This window comes from Megalops cyprinoides, chromosome 7, assembly GCF_013368585.1.
Source record: "Megalops cyprinoides isolate fMegCyp1 chromosome 7, fMegCyp1.pri, whole genome shotgun sequence".
Classification (NCBI taxonomy): domain Eukaryota; kingdom Metazoa; phylum Chordata; class Actinopteri; order Elopiformes; family Megalopidae; genus Megalops; species Megalops cyprinoides.
In genome coordinates this window covers 21125897-21143653 of record NC_050589.1, presented here as the reverse complement: position 1 = coordinate 21143653, position 17757 = coordinate 21125897, and the positions used below count along the sequence as shown (strand labels likewise).

Sequence of the window (17757 nt, the reverse complement as noted above, 5' to 3'; positions counted from 1 at the left end):
CCACACTTCTTATAATTATCAAATCCGTATGCAATTTTGAACCAATGTGACAAAATGCAACTTACTGACAAGCATCAGACATATATCTGACCTTCTTAACATGGCGTTAAACAAAAGGTGGAAGCAGACAGAGCCTTGCCTTTCAGGCTGCAGCAAACGAGCAGATTCAGAGTTGCACTGGGTTACCTCTATTATTTTGTCTTTTCTTTGGTATTCTCCTGTAGGGTGACTGCATAGTGACATTGCTCTTTGTGAATGAGATGGTGTAATGTACCTTGCTGAGGAGAACAACACCCTGCAGTGTTCCACCCGGGATTCAAATGCACCTTACCGCACAGAACAGGTCTGGCTACTACACCACCTACTGGCCTCCACAGCATACAATTTCCATTACTCTTTAACATGTACATGAAATGAGTAGGAATGTGCTGTGCGCCAGTGAGACTGCCCCTACAGGTCCTGCTCCCTCAGTTTATAAATATTATATTATATTTATACATTTGGAGTGGCATTAATGGCTGTTGTCTGGAAAAAGGGAATAAGGACACCTTCCTGATTTAGTCTTCGGACACTAATTTCCCTGGATTTTTGACAGTTTTGAAGGGAACCCCTCTTCCAAAATGATTATACAAGAAAAACTGCTGAAACCCTCACTTTATAAAACCTTATTTTAAGGAATTTTTTGCTGAATGGTCACGTATGGTCACACAATCTGTACGCTACGATGTAAGCTGGAAGGTTGTATGTTCTTCTGTGACTGTTGTTCCCATGACAATAAGGTGCTATTCTGTGAGAACAGTTGGTCGTTGTTTCCTCTTGCCTGGGGCAAGAACCTGCCTCTCTAGCATTTGCACACTACTGCATATCACCCCCGTAACCAAGACTCCCACCAACAAAGGGATACTATGTAAGTATAATTGGTAAACCACATCCATAATCTCTGCATTTTTGACATGGGACAGAATGTTCCAGATTCCTTCTACTATACAAAAGTAAAGATATATGCAGTCGTGAAAATGCTGCATTGAATGTTTACTTCCTTTTTTTCTGACAGTGTGATGTAACTGATCATGTATTTTTAAATACATCATGTAAGAAACTGTGAGGGGAAAAGATCAACATTGGATTGTTTAATAAAGCATTCTGCCTTATCTTTAAAGTCTCCCCACAAAAGGAAACTCCTCAAATATTTTTACTTCTAAGACATAATCCACTGGGTGACAGCTCCCATAGCACTCTCTGCAATTTGCCTTGTGGAAAAAATACACAGAATCACACAATCTTGACCTGAAAATTGACCTGAGGCATTTCTAATCACTACCCGCAATCACTTAAATAGATCTCTTAAATGAGAGATCAAATAAAGTACCAAATACAGCAGGTAAGAGCCTTAAATACAAGCAAGTACAAAGAGTGCATTTTTCCTTTTTCACAAACCATCTCTTTCCTCCTAGCCCCAAAGTCTGAGCACAAAAGTCTCCACTGGAGCGGCATGTTCCTTTATACCAAATGCACAACTGCACAAAATCAATGGGGAGGAAAGCACTGAGCCGCAGCCACATTAAGTAGACTGGCAGCCCTGCTACCCAACTGCTGTCATACCGATAGAGCATCTAAGGCCCAAAAAGCCACCTCCTCCATAGGGTGTCACTGGAGGAAAAAAGCTTCTGTGATGAAAGTAAGAGTCTAATCATAGCATGCTACATTCTTTGTGAAAGACAATGGGAACAAAAACATATTCTTTGTTATTTTTAGGGTTCTTTATGAGAACTTAAAAATGATATGTTAAATGTTTAAGGTGAAAAAGCAATACAGAAATGTAGTTCTTTCCCAGAGTCCTGTGCATTGTACTATAAATTAAGTATGTCACCAGTGTGGCGTAGTGATAAGGAGCAGGGCTCATATCTGAGAGGTTAGTGGTTCCATTCCCTGCTGGGGCACTGCTGTTGTATCCTTGGGCAAGGTACTTTACACACACTTTATTCAGTACATATCCTGCTGCTTAAATGAATAAAAAATTGTAAAATGCACGTTACTTCTACCCAGAGTATCTGCTAAATGACAATATTATAAGGTAAAATAATATCAGTTATTAACACTTCATTGCACTCTTATGTTTTTGAAAACCTCCAAGGTAGTTGGTTAGCATAGCTGAATCACAACTTAAAGGATGCAAAGAGCTGTCTAAGACTGTGAAGGTATGTCTCACAACTAGACAATATGGTCCAATGTGTTCAGTGTACCACTAATCAATAATTTTCATGGTTGGTGTATTTTTAACTTATTCTACTGACTTTTAAAGAATAAGCAATTCATACTTGTAAATATTTTTGTGTGTGCTGAAAGTATTTTTCTACTGTATTTAATACAATACTGAATTTAAAACAATACTGTGTTGGAATGATACTGTGCATATGAACTGATTCAGTGTAAGAGGAGAATGATGAATCTTTGCATATCAGGACAGGTATAAAGTACATCTTTTTTTACATTTTGATTTCAAGTTAGCTAGCTAATTAACTTAGCTAGTCAGCTAGCTAAATAAGCTAGTCTGCCAATTACCAAGTAATCTTATAAGCCATCTGACAAGTAAATTGTCAATTTTAACCTCCTTTGAAAAAAAAAAAAAGATGGTGACCATCTGTTTTTCTGCTGAGGGAAGAAAATGCATTGCAACCGGCTACAAAGAACAGATGTGGCTATTGGCTGAATATGAGAGGCCAATGGTGAGAAGTGTGATTGTGAGTATTGGACCATTTGCGATGATTAATTTGCTCAACACTTTGCTGTAGCAGTTGAAATAAGCCCCGCTGACTGTTAACTATGCTGTGAGACAGCACAATTGCCATCCAATATCAATAAAGTATGTGTGAAGGAGAGCTTTTACCTCCATAAACTTAATTGTTTGACCTTTCCTGTTAATTTTGAACCTTGTCAATAACACAGCTCATTTCATGTCAAATACACCTAATTGTTTCATTGTTACTTGTCAGTGTGTAATTGTCTGTGTAAACCAGCCATTGTTTAATTAGCCTCACCTGCTAATTAAGGCCTATTAAATACAGGCATGTGGCTGGAGAGCTGTTTGAGGTGGTTTTTGGCTGTGCCCTTAGGCTGGTTCCTTTCTGTTAGTGGATTTTTAAATAACTTATTGCTTTTGTAAGTTTTGCTCCTTCTCTTTGTTTTTTTGTCAGAAGTATTAGGCAGCTTCTCCACAATATGCATCTTGTAAACCTACATGCACAACATGAAAGTTGTATTTGACTCAAATCAGTTTCAACTTTGCCAGGTCCTTGTATTTCCATTCTTACTCAAGCTGGGCACTCTATTTCCAGGACCTTCGGCATGTCACTGAAACAGAGACAATTTGGAGTACTATTTGACATTAAATGGTTCACTGTAGATCAATATAGTGTGACTAGATCACCAGCATGTGACATGTTAACACAAACACAAAAATACTGTTAAAATGTCATGCAAAACACACTAATTAAACAAGTAATAAGCACAGTCAGGTCTGTTAAAGCTGCATCGCAACAATTTACTGAAGGGAGAAAATCATATGGTTGTAAGGATAACACCACTTTCACAAACTGAATTAATTTTTATATTTGAATTGCGCTACTTGAACAGTGGGCAAAATCAATGAAGAAACAACATACACACCGCTGGTCGATCATTGCAGCCACACTGATAAATTACAAGCAGTATGTTATATCTAATACAAACCTTGAATCCAATGGTTGTTCCTAATTAGTCATCAGTCAGCCTTGTTAAATACAAATACATCCTTTTATTCAATAAATTCTAGTTACTATCACTATCCCTTTCAGAAAATAAAAGCTTATTTGTTAGTTCCCACCATCTTTCAAAAGACTGCACTGCAAATGTGTTGCCATCAGACGTGTGGATATGAAATTGCCTAAGTCATTCCCATTTATTATCACTTCACTTGGGTTACAAAGTTAACCAACCAGTTTTGCTCCCATTTAAAAGTGGTAAGGGGTTAACCCTCCAATCCTATTGGATCTACTGCTCAAACGAGGATGAAAATCAATATCGCTGTACTTTAGCAGAGGACAGCAGGATAAGAAAAGAAGCAGATGACAGAACAGAAGCAGCAGCAAAAAACAGAACTGAATGCAACAATCCTGAGTGACAAAAAAAGACACCAAAACACATGGGGTAGGATGACAGTAATGACCATACTCTGTCCAAAAAGCAATTCACCACATTTGGCCCAAAAGTTGATCCCTATAGGCATTCTGAATGAGTTCATTCAGGTGACTCCAAGAGAATCCAAGAAGGCCAGCAACTGATCACTGAACCATGGGAAGAACAATTACTTCATTCATGTCTTGCAGCAACAGTTTATGTAACAGTTATTAGTTGAAAAGTTATGAAATTAACTTCTGATATTTTCAATATGTATTATTTTTGTTGTGTATTCATTCTAATAACGCTGGGGTGTTAATTTTGGCCAACCCTCTGGATTATGATATAACACAGAAATAATATCCCAACTGCGAATGATTAAACAACGGGGGTTCAACAGCACATCATTTCATATAATTTGCAAGTAATCAAATGCAGAACACATCCAACATGCACAACCTTGCAATCATAAATATTATACTAGTGATATTGTCATCTCGAAATAAGACAATCAGATGAATATTATTCATTTTGTTTTGACACTAGTAACTTCAAATTTATAAATACACGCCATCAAAATTCAAATCAATTAATCAGCAGGGTGTAAGAACTGTTATATGTCTTGGTGGAGACAACATGCATTTTTTTATCTGACTCGTTTAGCTTTCATTAACTAACACATACAAACCACACATGGAAAACATGAAATGCTGTTACTTCTGCCTGCGCCCTGCATGTTTCTCTCTCCCAGTCTGATAACACTGACAGACATCAATAAGAACAAGAGGGCAAAGTTGTAGGGGAGGGAAAGCAGCGAGCAGGTGTCCTACCTTTCTTGGCCTCGGCGCTGGCCGTGCGCTTGGCCTCCCGGCTCTCCTGGTTGGCCCGGTCCTTCTGCTTCTTCTTGCTGGTGCTGCTGCCGGTGCCGTCGTCGGTCCCGCGCGGGGCCCTGCGGCGGCCGGCAGCCTCGGCGCTGCTGCTGGCCATCTTCAGCCACTTGCTGCTCACGGGCCGTCCGGCACCGCCGTCACTGCTGGGGTCTGGTTCTGGGGTGTGGCGCTTCCTGCCCGGCCCGGCTATCTTGGCGACTTTTCAGGACAGAACTCTCCCAGAACAGAAGGGGCCTGGCGAGAACGGACCGCTTTCCATTACACCTATGAACCCTGAACCCGCACTTCACTGGTTAAAATCCAAGGACTAAAACTACTGCCGTACTCATTAGCGGGACATTTTACCTAAATTGATGAAACAGAAATGAGTCAAAATCAACAGTGTATGTTTCTGTCAAAGAAAAATATACATATAAGAATATAATTTGTAATACACCAAATAGACACAAGAAATCTGCAACTGTTCATGCCACCTGTGTGAGCCTGGGCCCAGGCTGGGAAAGCAAGCGGAGCTGCACTTTTACTGCCACTTAAATATGGAGTTATCGAAACAGGTATGTGAAAAATATAACAAAACACTTAACATGCACAGCTCTGAACCAACAGCCAACTTTAGGCTTTTTAGTGGTGTATATTTACCTAAAATCATTTTTTCACTTGTCTTGCTAGTATGGACACATGTTTTCAAAGGGTCTGGGAAACACTGTCAATCCAATTACAAACTACAACTCACAAACTAGAAAAAACTCTACCAAATCAAAATTGTACAGGTTATGTATATTAAATTTAAAAAAAATACCACCATTACACTCATGTAAATTTTTACATTAAAGAAATTCACTTATGTGCCCCAATAAATATAAATCAAGTAACTACAGAGCGAAACATTACAAGTCGTTTAACTATATCGTTAGCTTTGCAGCAGCAAAGCAAGTGGCACATTAGCCAGCTAAGACTGCTAAAACGCGATACAGCTCAAGCTAGACTCAAGCTACATATAATTTATCTTTGGATATGAAATTACATGAGAACAAAGTTTAGATCTAGTAAGCAATACTAAGCAGTGCTGTATCTACTTAGCTTACAATATGAATGAATAACCCCAACATAATAACGGCAGAAACGGTTTGTGAATTCATCTAAGGGAGACACGTTGGATCTGGAATGAAAAGCGTGTCTCACTGGGAACAGTAGTGGGTGCTTATCCGCAGTTCCAGCGCTGTCGGTTTCATTTACACAGTTAGCTAGAAACCCGGGACTGTAAGCAGTACTTAAAGGAAGCTAGAAATTTCCTCAACGTTTCGCCATTCCAGTAAAAAGGACATCTTTTTTGTCGATAACTGTCTTCATTTTGGTTTTTAAACCTCTCCACTTAGCGTTATCTTCCTCACTTAACTGATTTTATGCCGAACTGAAGCTCACAAAGCCTCGATCTTTGCCTCATTTATAAAAAAGAAAAAATAAATGAATTCATACAAATAAACCCGCCAGCTAGCTGACAACACACCAGCCATACCAAATGACCTTAAGTAACTGGTCAGTTAGCTGGCTAACCATAGCAACATAATTCACACTCGCTATTTTTACGTGTAATCATCTAGCTAACAAGCAATGGTGGTATTGCTAACTAGTAGCTTGGTTGTGGGCAATTATATCACCGGCTTCACAGCTGTAGTACCTTGCCCTGAGCTAGCAAGCTAACATTAACTGGCTAGCCATACCAACTGACTGGCTAGTCAACACACAGTGTAAGGTTAAACGGAGCAGCAACCTAGCTAATGATATCGAGCAATTCGCTACCTCATCGACATGATAACATTAACAAGTTGCTCAGCTTGTGCGAGTATCTGTGGATAGCAACTATAGCTAGCGTTAGAAATTCAGCCAACTCGTCTAATCTAACATTAGACGACTACTATGATAGCTGCTACTAGCTGACGAACTGGCTATTTAGCTTGCTAGCTAGTTAAGCAGCTAATTCTAGCTAGCCAAGTAAACTGGTTGCTAGTTAACGAAACAGGGACGTAGCTAGCAAGCTAACGTTAAACACACAATATATGGGGGTGTGTGAGCTACATATTTAGACATGAAACTTAACAAAAAAAGTATCATTGGCCGTCCGTACTCACAGAGTTTATAAGATAATGTGGCGTTTCACCCACTCCTTCGACCACTGACCGGCGACTCCGAATCACTACACCCCGAGGCTCCTGGATTCGGCAGCGGGCCGCTGTTCGCCCCTGTCCGAAAGACAGGAAACTCCGTTCTCCTGCGTTTCTAGAAGATTCTAACCAGGACCCATATTGTACAGTATTAACAACACATCAAAACAGATGTGAGACGTGTGCGTATAAACGCAGAGGAGATCTCTTTACGGCAACTTTCTCCACCGGCCTTTGCACAGTGACTCGCACTTTGTTTAGGAACAAAAACAGAGAGAAACTAAAGGCCGACTGCTTCCTGAAGTCAATATCGCAAGCACTCCTTGTCACGTGATAGAGGTTTACATATGCCATGCTCCCGGAAAACGTGCTAGCCCAACAAGAAAGCGAAACAAGCAAGTTTGGGACCGTTTGCCCCTCAAAAAGAGCATTTTTGGACATAAACTTTTTTTTAACGTTAACCTTCCGAATGTACAGATACAAATGAGTAACATGTATAATCTCTACTAATAATTAAGAATCTAAGTGTATTTTTAACTTAAAATACATTAATCTACGCTTTAAATAGATAAAATGCTCTATCCAAATGAATATAGTGAATATAAAATAAGTATTGAAAGGTATAAATAACGTAAAATGATCTAATTATGTTATGAATACGTAGTGTAGTCAGTTGTAAAGCCTGCAGTACCCACGTGTCTAACGATTTTATTGCAAATTATTACTTGTAATATGTGCCTGTCATGTGTTGTTTTCCGGGGCAGATAATTGAGTAATAACTTATAGATGTTACCCATTTACACAATAACTAGCCAGCCCACCAATCCCTGTCATCGATGACAATTTGCATTATTGGCACACTTACAGGCTTGATTTTAGTCTGAATTACGATGATGCTATAAATTATTATATCATCATAATTTAGATTTATATAAGATCTGAGTTTAGATAATGTTATGTTTACATATGAAAATAAAACACCATACGAACATGACTTCCATAAGCTTTGGTTGGTCCTGTGTATAGATTGGACTTTTTGAGATCCAGTAAAATTTGTTTACCAGATTAAATGGTTGAGCCTCCTCCCATAAGCAATAATAAAAACATGAAACATATAAATACCCTTTTTCCTGTTCTGAAAAAAGTACATTTGTTTGACCCAAGCCTACTATGATGTGCAAATTAGGTATACATCTCTGGGAGAATTCAAGGAAGTTCCTGATTTGTTTGCAGTCTACCTTCAGGTTGGGGAGAATTTCACTTATTTACCTGCACAAGGAAAGAAACTGAACTAAAACCACATATGCAAATTTATTGTAATGGGTGTGAATTACTGAATGCTGAAGCAAAGTGACAGCTGTCTAAAAGAGGTCTGGTGGACTGGGTTAACTTAAGAAAATAAGGGCTCCAGCTGAGCAAAGATTTGAATTAACAGAGCATTTGAATTGTATTCTGACAGGGACAGTAGCTCACCTCTGTAAACAGTAACAGAAAGATTACTGTTAACAGTAAAGAAAGATTTCAGAATTTGAGGATGTTAATTATTAAATTGAGGGCTGCAATGAATAAACTGTGGTTTCATTTTAATGCTGTCACTACTCTGATAGTAAAAAATAGTCATTTCAGGGCATATATACTTAATCTTGTTACGCAAATTAGTCGTTTGAGGGTACTAATTAATTTCTGGAAAATTCATATTAAATAGAGGGACTGAAAAGATACAACCTAGCAGAAGCATTTTTTTATTTTATCCATGTCCTCTTAAGGGCTTCATAGAATAGCTTTCAAAATCCCTCTCTAATACAGGGACATACCATATCAAGCATTTATAAAGAATCAAGAATTCTTATTGAACACTAACCTTTTTAACCCTCTGATGCTTAATACATTGTTCAAGTTAACCTTTACTTCCTACTTTACATACAAAGTCATAATTAAAATAATAACAGCAAGGTGAAGAAGTTCTAAATGTTCAAGAAAATACTGTTAGTGTAAAATAGACATCATTTTTGAAATTGAAGTTTTGCCTCTTTTCAAGATTCAAATTCAAGACACAACAGAAGTCTAAACACACCACAGAAGAGAACAAAATGAGATAGGTAAAATACTTTCTATATTTTTTATAAGATATAGTTTCCTTATTTAAATATTCCATTTGCAGTGTGTTAAACCATGACAGGACATACAACTGAATGTCAGAAAAACTGCATACATAATGCACAACAATGTGATCAATTGACAGTGGTCATTTTGTTACCTCAAAAAACAACAACTTTGATTGCAAGTTTAGATCAAGCCTCTCCCCCATTACAAATTCATTTCAAAAACATGTGACCTGTATTAGACTATGTACTGTTTAGTAAAATATAGACACATTTTTATTTTTAGCAACACACTCAAGCTCTTGTTCTAAAATAAGAGAAGAAAGACTTAGATTGTTATTTTGCAGACCAAACATTTATCTCTTCAAAGGTGCACAATTAGAATTATTATATATTCAGTTTAAAGTCAGCTTTAATTAATGACATGTTCAATGTGTGACCGTTTTGTCAATGTGATGTCTTAACACTTTTCTCCAAGTTATGTCACACAGAAATGGGGAGTTCATACAATGTACTTCAAGAAATGCTTCACTGTGTACATTATATATTAATTCCTTGTCACTGGGTATACATATTGAAAAGCCCTTCAGTTACTAAGGGTACAAACAACCCAAACCAGATGAGCCATCTGTGCCTCCTCAAAAGCCTTGGACATATTGCTCTCCATCTTCTCTGGATCTGAAATTTTCTAGGTTATATTTATTTCAATAAAAACAGAATGACTTAAGCGTTTCAACAAAGCTCTTAAAGGTTCAAATGAATGTTGGAGAAAACTGATTTGTGGGAGGGATTTAAAAATCAATAGTTAATTTACGTGCATTATAATGGGGGAATGTAGTCTGCTGACATTACATTGAGTAAAAACGTAACTCGAATAGAAGTTTTCCACTGTGAAGCTAGTTCATTTCTTATCAAACTGCACACCTACTTAATCGTAACATGAAGATGACAACATAGATTTTCTACTTTGCAGTGAAGTTACCATTTAAATTGTACATAATGGCATACAGCAAGTCACAGTTACACTTTGTAGCTTGATTGTTCTTGACACTGCTGGTGTAAGAGGTGCAGTGCTCTTCTGACCACTAGAGGGGAGAGTTTTACAGGTTCAGTACAGTACAGTGGCAGGTGTCATTCCAGTGCAGTGTCCGCAGTACAGTCCAGTCTGTGGTGGGTGGGCTAAGACTAGCCTTTACTGGCAAGTGTTGTATATCTGGATCTGCTTGTTGATGTCATCGAGGATAGCCTTCATTTTGTCCTCCAGTCCATCCAGTTGCTTGGCTTTGCCCTCCAGCGTTTTCTGGTTGGCCTCGTAATCTTTCTCCAGCTCTGCGTGGAGAATTTGATGAGCGTCACAAAAAGCACATGCATCCTGCTGCATCTGATATTCCAACCAGGGCTTTGTTAACTACTGCAGCAAGCAAAGGGCTGCTGTCAGTAAAGCATTACAGGGGAAAGTCAAGCTGGCTTTAGGTCTTCTGACAGAAAGCAAGCGACTGTCCGTAGTGGGCTCATTGCCTCAGTAAGAAAGCCCCGTTCCCCCCCCATGCTCACCTGCCAGCCTCTGCAGCTTGTTCTGAGCATCCTGCAGCAGCTGCTTGGCCTCGTCCCGCAGTCGCTCTGCTTTACGCTTGGCGTCCTGCACCGTTTTGGCCTTCCTGTCCACCAGGTCCTGAACTGTCCTGTACTTGTCCGTCAGCTCGCCATCCAAAAGCTACCCATCACAAACGCACAGAGAGAACACCGCGCTGAACAGGGTGACTTTATCGGCTTCCCTCCTTCACACCTGTGAGCTGCATATCTGCTCTACAACCGCTGCAGCATAGGTAGTGTTCCTTTATTGGTGATTTGATCTGTTTCATGCAGGTTTGATTGTTCGACAGGGCACAGCTATTTGACATTGCAGAATCAAAGATGCTACTGTCCTTCATATAGAATTGCACTACAGTACATAGGCCTACACAAACACGTCAGGATTTGAACTGAGATCGCAATCTCTAATCTTGATCCATCTAATAGGACTGCATCCGATATTTATGCACTTATTCATTACGTTACAATGATATGTAACAGGTATATCTAGGTATCACATGGTCCCTCTCATCTATACCTGCTTGGCTTCATTGGCTTTATCCCGTGCCATGGTGGCAGTCTCCTCAGCACGTGACGCCTCCAGGCTGTTGCTGGCACGCTTGGTCTTCAGGACATCAATCTGCCGGCTCAGGCTTCCCAGGCGATCCCTGGCATCTTTCAGGTTCTTTTCGCTGGCAGAGGTTTCTGACTGGATCTGCAGGAGCAGACAGAGGGTGTTAATGAGATAGTGGGAGGGCGAATTCCAGGCAGATGTGGAACTATAATACTGCATTTATTCACCGCATAACGTCTCTCTCTCTCTGTGTCTTAAAAGTTGAAATCAGTCTTAAATCACTAAAGACGGGAACATCTGGAGCACAAGGTTTCCTGTACAGGGAATTCCTCTCTTCTTTTGAAATACAATCTATGTAGGGGCCTTGTTTATCTCTCTACCAAATACCTGTGCCAGCTGGACTTCAGTCTGGCCAATATCATCCTTGGCACGTTGTATGGCCTTTTCGGCAGCAGCCTGTGCCTTGCGAGCATCCTCCAGCGCCTGCTTCACTGTCTCTGCCGTGTTTTTCACGCCCTCTGCCCGGTTCCTTTGGACAACAGAGACAGGAAGAAGGCAGAGCCTTATTATTTCGCATTCAGTTGTATTGATTTAGTGACTCATCTCACCATGACATCCTCTGCACTCATCATCACACCGCAGCAAAGGCAAGGCAAATGCCATTTTCTCTTCATGCCTGCTCTGCTCATGCTCTCCCTGCTCTTACTGTCCCTGCTTGTCCCTTCCCCCACTCCTCCTCTCGCCTCGCTGTCCCAGTGTTCTCCCTCTCTCCTCGATCCACCTCCATTTCCTACCCATCCAGCTCACCCAGTCCCTTTAACTTTTTGAAAGCCTTCCATTCAGTCCATGGTTTCTCCCTCTCTCCTCTGTCTCCTCCTCCTTCCCTGTTTCCCTGTCCCACCTGGCCTTCTTGGCATCCTGCAGCAGCAGCTCGGCTTTGCGTACGTCGTCGTGGGTCTGCTCCAGGATGGCGTCCACATTGGACAGGCTGTTGACCCGGTCCTTGATCTCCTCTGCCAGGTGCCGGATCTGCTGGGGCGAGGCCGGGATGGACAGCTCCAGAACCCGGCTGGCCACCATCTCGATGCTGTCCGGGTCCGCACCTTCCTCTGTGGGGTCAAGATCAATGCTCCTTTGACATGTACCCTTTGTGATACAGTACTTCAGCATAAAGAACAATACATTTGGCCACAAACTATGATTATTTAAAAATATAATATATATATTATAATATAATATAATATAACATAATAAGTAGAAAAAGTAAGAACTAGGCACTCCCCGAGATATTATGTACACACAGTGCTTTTGCATGAGAAATGCACAGTCTTGGAGATTATGCATAACAAGGATTGACAGGTCTATTTTTTGTACCCATGCATGTGTGGGTGGGTGTGCAGGTGCAGGTAGTTATAAAGGCCACAGGACTCACGCATAAGGAAGTCTCGGATCTGCTTGATGAGGTCACGAAGGTCATTGTTGGAGCGCTCCACCTTGTTTTTGGTGTCATTGGCCTTATCCAGGGCTGCCTGGGCCTTCCCCTTCGCCTCCTCTGCCTTTCTCTTAGCCTCAGCCACCTACAAAGCCAAACAAAAAAGGTTGTGAGTTTGCACAGCGTGGAGTAAGACTGGAGATTTGCATTCAGTGTATGGTTATGCACTCCATGAAAAAAACACATGGTGGGCAATCAGGTGGAGCTGCATCCATGATTTAGAGAAGGGGCCGTTACACACATATTCTTTAACCACATGCAACAATAACACCAAAATGTCTAATACAGCTATTCTAATATAATTGCATTTCAGTGTAGTAATAAGTAATGATTTTTAGTCATTTGAGACCACGTAGTTTTCTAACACATTCACAACTCAATCAAGCAGTCCTGGAAATACATGACTGTCTCTCTAAAGAACTGAATACCAGTGACCCTCGAACAGATGATCTAGGGCCCCCAGCTCACCTTCTGGAAGAGCTCCTCCACTTCACCCATGGCCTTGTTGAGCTCCTTCTCTGCATCTTTCGCCCTCTTCAGGGCGTTGTCCGCTGTCGCCACAGCACCGTTGCAGTTCAGACCCCCGCAGTGCCTGTTCCCTTCATCGTCACGGCAACCGGCACCGCCACAAGAACTCTCTCCACAGGGGGCATCCCCAGGAGCTCCACAGACCTGGTGGCAGGAGGGGCACAGGTAAGCTTTTCTGAGTTGTCTAACATAGTATCACCTTTGGCTCAGTTATCGGTTGTTAATAATTAATATTCCAGTGCAAAGGAAGAAAGAGAAAAAGAAAACAATGTAAACAACATATGCAGGTGGAGTACAGTAACTACCTGAATATAATGCTACCAGGTATCTAGGTTCTGGCGTCTCTTTCCTTGTCTTTCTATGATAAACTTGCTTCCCTGTCCCTTAATTTTACTTATGTATATTATTCATTTTCAGATTTTTCTTAAAAATTCAGGCAAAATGAAAACATAAAACAACTCCAGTTATGTGTGAGAGCTTTAAAACACACCTATTCTTTTTTCATTCTTTATAAATGTGTTTCAGTTTTTAATTTTTTTTTTTATGAAGACAAGAAATTTAACTGAAGTTGTCCTCAAAGGATTATAATGGTTCTTGTGATGACAAGTTGCCTACTTGTACGCACTACTCACTTTCTCATTAATTTTCTTCATGTCCAGAGTCTGCGTCTTGGCGTTCAGATCTGCAAGGGCGCGCTTGTTGGCGGCATTCTTGCGGTTGAAGTCGTCCTTCCGCTCCGCAATGAGCCGCTCTGTCTTGCGGCGCGTGTCCGCTGATTGGCTGACGGTGCTGGGCACGTCGGTGGTGGATTGGTTGGCACGTCGCTCCGCATCGCGGGACTTGTTGTAGGAGCTGCGGATGCTGTCGTAGGCACCTAGCAGGGGGAGAGGGGCAGTCAGAATGCATCACCCTCTCAGTAACAGGGGTAGAAGAACAGATCATTGAGCAATTGGAATAGTCAGAGAAACAACATTACATTCTTTTAGCAGATGCTCTTATCCAGAGTGATTTCAAGCACAAAAGAACAGAAATGTATCCATTCAAGTTGGATGAGCAAGAGTATCAGACCAGGTTAACAACTAACCACATGACAAGATCATGTGGCTAGATTTGGAGCTGCCAAAACAAAATGTAAGGTTGCTGTTGCCTTTTAAAGCTTCAGTTTTAAGAGTAAGAATGTGCTCTGCCCTCTGCTTACCCAGGAAGTTGGAGTTCTTCAGGATGTCCAGCTGGCGGTTCAACTGGTCAGAAGTCAGGTTGAGCTCTTTGGCCGCTCTTTCCAGGGCGCTCAGCTCATTGCTGGCCTCGTAATTCTTGTCCTGCACACTGGTCAGGTCTCCCTCCAGACGGTTCAGGGTGTCAGTGGTTTCACCAATCCGAGCCCTACGTGAGGAAAAGAGATGGGGGTGAAGAGAGGGATGAATAATCATCTCTCCAGTTTCTACTGTTCGGTATGTGAATGCTTGTGTATGCCTCTCAGCATAAGTGTGTGCGTTTTCACAGGAATGTATGAATGTTTATGCGTATGTGCGTTTGTGTGAGCCTATGTGCTTGACCATGTGCGAAGTGCCTGTCTGTTTTGTGTGGCTGAGTTTTGCCCTTACATACCTCAGGTCTTCAATGAGCGCCATGAGACTGGTGATGCTCTCTGCGGTGGCATTGCGGGCGTTGACGATGCCCTGGGCCTGCCCCAACTTCTCCTCTAGCTCCCGGAAACTCTTCTCATAAGCACCGGTCAGTCCGGTGAGCTGGATCTCGTGGGCCTGCTCAGCCAGGGCCTTGGTGCGGGCCGCCAGGTCCTGGACCACACGATCCCAGTCCCCAAAGCACTGGTGGCAGGGCTGGCAGTCGGGGAAGGTACCCGAGAAGCCGCGGGCGCACTGGTCGCACCGCACGCCCGAAACGCCCTGCTGGCACACGCAGTGGCCCGTGACCCTGTTACACTGCGAGGTCTCGATGCCTCGCTGGTCACAGTCACACGCTGGGGAGGGCAGAGCAGAGATCAAGAGTAAGAGATGTTTCCAATAGGTGATCACTGATGGCTTTATTATTAGCAATGTTACTCATTAAACCAGTAACATCCAATGCAACAGTGAGCCATTGCAGTACAGACAGGATATTCTACTCCTGGATTGCTGTTTGGCTTTTAGTCATTTTAGTGCGGGATCTTAAATTAAGCTCCTATATAAAGTCATCAGGGTTACCAGGTGTAATTGATTTCTCATTGAAGGTAATTCAAAAAATGCAAGACTTTGAGGTTGCCTTGAGGATTTTATTGCCCAGTCCTTATTTGATTTGTCCAGACCCCATCACAAAACTCTATTGCACAGAGACACTGACCTCTGCATTGGACCCTGGGGTCCCCCCAGAAGTTCTCCTGGCAGTCCCTACATGTCTTCCCTCCAAAGCCATTGCGACACTGGCACTGTCCTGTGAACTGGGAACAGAGAGGAAACCCACGCAGAGATTAAATAAACAGCAGCTGCTTAAAAAAATGTACTCTGAGGTATTCAGGTACTTTTCATGAAAAATGGTCCAGTGCTGGGGAACCTAGGATTGCTAAGTGCCCATTTGTTTCCCCATTTTTATACCCCAATTGATCTAGAGTGTCTATGTCTGCTAGCTTTCATTGCAAACAGGTGCTTATCTACCTTGTTCAAACGACCATTGTTCTGAATGACTCAATTTAGCTTCCCTTCCCAGTTCTGAGGGTATCAGTGGTTTAGACCAGAAAACTTGCTGGATTGTGCTAATCCTGGACTTAAGATGCATAGCCTTGAATAAAAGTCACACCACACATGTGTGAACCTACATATTAGCAAACAAACCTATAATGTATCATTACCAGAAGGCTCAGGGTCAAAACCAGTACCATTCAACTGCCACATGCATTACACTCTCAGAATTCCCTCCTATTTAAAATAAATTTCGATCTCAGTTTGCACCTCGCAGGTCACTGTGAAAAACACACCTCATTGCAGGAGGGGCTGAGAGCGTTGTTGGGGTCACAGCCGCAGGGTTCACAGCCCCGCCCGCTGGCCAAGTTCCAGTAGTTTGGGGCGCAGTGGTCGCAGGTCAGTCCGCTCACATTGGGCAGGCACTGGCACTGCCCCGTGCCGCGGTTGCACACGCAGTCATCCCGTGAGGAGCACTGGTTGCGCTCTGTGCCCAGGAAGTTGCAGGTGCATTCTGGGATTCAGTGACAACACACAACAGCTGACCTTTACTGGTATGGTAGACACAGCATCAGAACAACATCTCCAGTGCAGCACAGACGTGAATATTAACAGGTTAAAGCAGTGGAAGGTCACATATAGTGTGTTGGAATATTCAGCTAGTGAACACTGGCTGGTGGCAGTGGTGTTTAGTCACATGCACACAAAAGGAAGAGTCCAGCACAGAGTCACTCACTCCTGCAGTTGCGGCGTGTGGCATCTCCGTAGTGCCCGCTCTTGCAGACGCCACAGTTGGGGCCCTCTGTGTTGTACAGGCATTTCCTGCACTCCCCCGTGCGTCGGTCACATGACTCCAGGTCTGTGAGGTCGATGTTGTTGCTGCACTGGCAGGGCTGGCAGCGCCCGCCAGGCTGCGACGGGTTGCCGTAGTAACCGGGGGCACACTCCTCGCAGCGGGAGCCTGGCGAGATCGAGAGGAGATGGTGAGAACTGGACGAGCGGAACAGGGGAAACCCAGGATCGAGTGGCTGGGAAAATGTCGCGGGGAATTTGAGTTTCCACCCGAGGCCCTGCCAGAGAAAATACCTTCAACTGGCTTTCCAACGGACTAAGTGAGAACCCTTAGCGCTACAGCGTGATGGCTTCTGCAGACGTGGCCTAGTTTGTGAGCTGCATTCAGACTTTGAAAAGTGACTTACAGAAGAACTGCATCAAGAAAACAAATTCATAAAGTTATGCAGCTCTGGAGCTGAAGCAGCCAACAGCAATTTTTTAGTCCTGAAAAGTCCTGAAAATAGCATGTTGATACATTCTTATAATGCATTCATATTACAGTAATACCAGTGAGTGTTATTAAGTGTGTCACTCTTTATTAGAACGTTCACAGTTTTTTAAAGTGTTTGTTTATTTACGACAGTGCATGGCCAAAATACCTGGGCATGACAGTTTATTACACAGATACGAGCAGATTAAAAGAAAAGCATATCTGCTAGCTATTAGTGAAAGTCTCCAATACAGTCACACGTGGTCGAAGTGAGCATCATTGGGTGATTAAGTTGGAGTGCTCAGCAGACACTCTCCAAATAATTCTCTCCCCCACGGAGGAC

General features: G+C 42.3%; 2 protein-coding genes across 5 annotated transcripts in view; both read right to left on the bottom strand.

Moving 5' to 3' along the window:
* The window catches only part of usp19 (ubiquitin specific peptidase 19), a 32314-nt gene extending 24848 nt beyond the window's left edge, over positions 1-7466 (bottom strand). For both annotated transcript variants that reach the window (XM_036532909.1, XM_036532910.1), the window contains exons 1-2: positions 7175-7466; positions 4986-5279 (exon numbers count right to left, since the gene is read on the bottom strand). In XM_036532909.1, coding sequence (XP_036388802.1) covers positions 4986-5142 — 157 coding nt within the window. In that variant the 5' untranslated portion in view covers positions 5143-5279; positions 7175-7466. The remainder of the gene's footprint in view (positions 1-4985; positions 5280-7174) is intronic.
* Positions 7467-9662: 2196 nt separating this feature from the next.
* The window catches only part of lamb2 (laminin, beta 2 (laminin S)), a 35499-nt gene continuing 27404 nt past the window's right edge, over positions 9663-17757 (bottom strand). For all 3 annotated transcript variants that reach the window (XM_036532934.1, XM_036532935.1, XM_036532936.1), the window contains 13 exons: positions 16887-17111; positions 16447-16664; positions 15816-15912; positions 15084-15456; positions 14674-14858; positions 14108-14349; positions 13416-13619; positions 12888-13032; positions 12357-12564; positions 11843-11984; positions 11420-11596; positions 10864-11023; positions 9663-10638 (listed from right to left, as the gene is read on the bottom strand). In XM_036532934.1, the coding sequence (XP_036388827.1) occupies positions 10502-10638; positions 10864-11023; positions 11420-11596; positions 11843-11984; positions 12357-12564; positions 12888-13032; positions 13416-13619; positions 14108-14349; positions 14674-14858; positions 15084-15456; positions 15816-15912; positions 16447-16664; positions 16887-17111 (2513 nt within the window). In that variant the 3' untranslated portion in view covers positions 9663-10501. The remainder of the gene's footprint in view (positions 10639-10863; positions 11024-11419; positions 11597-11842; positions 11985-12356; positions 12565-12887; positions 13033-13415; positions 13620-14107; positions 14350-14673; positions 14859-15083; positions 15457-15815; positions 15913-16446; positions 16665-16886; positions 17112-17757) is intronic.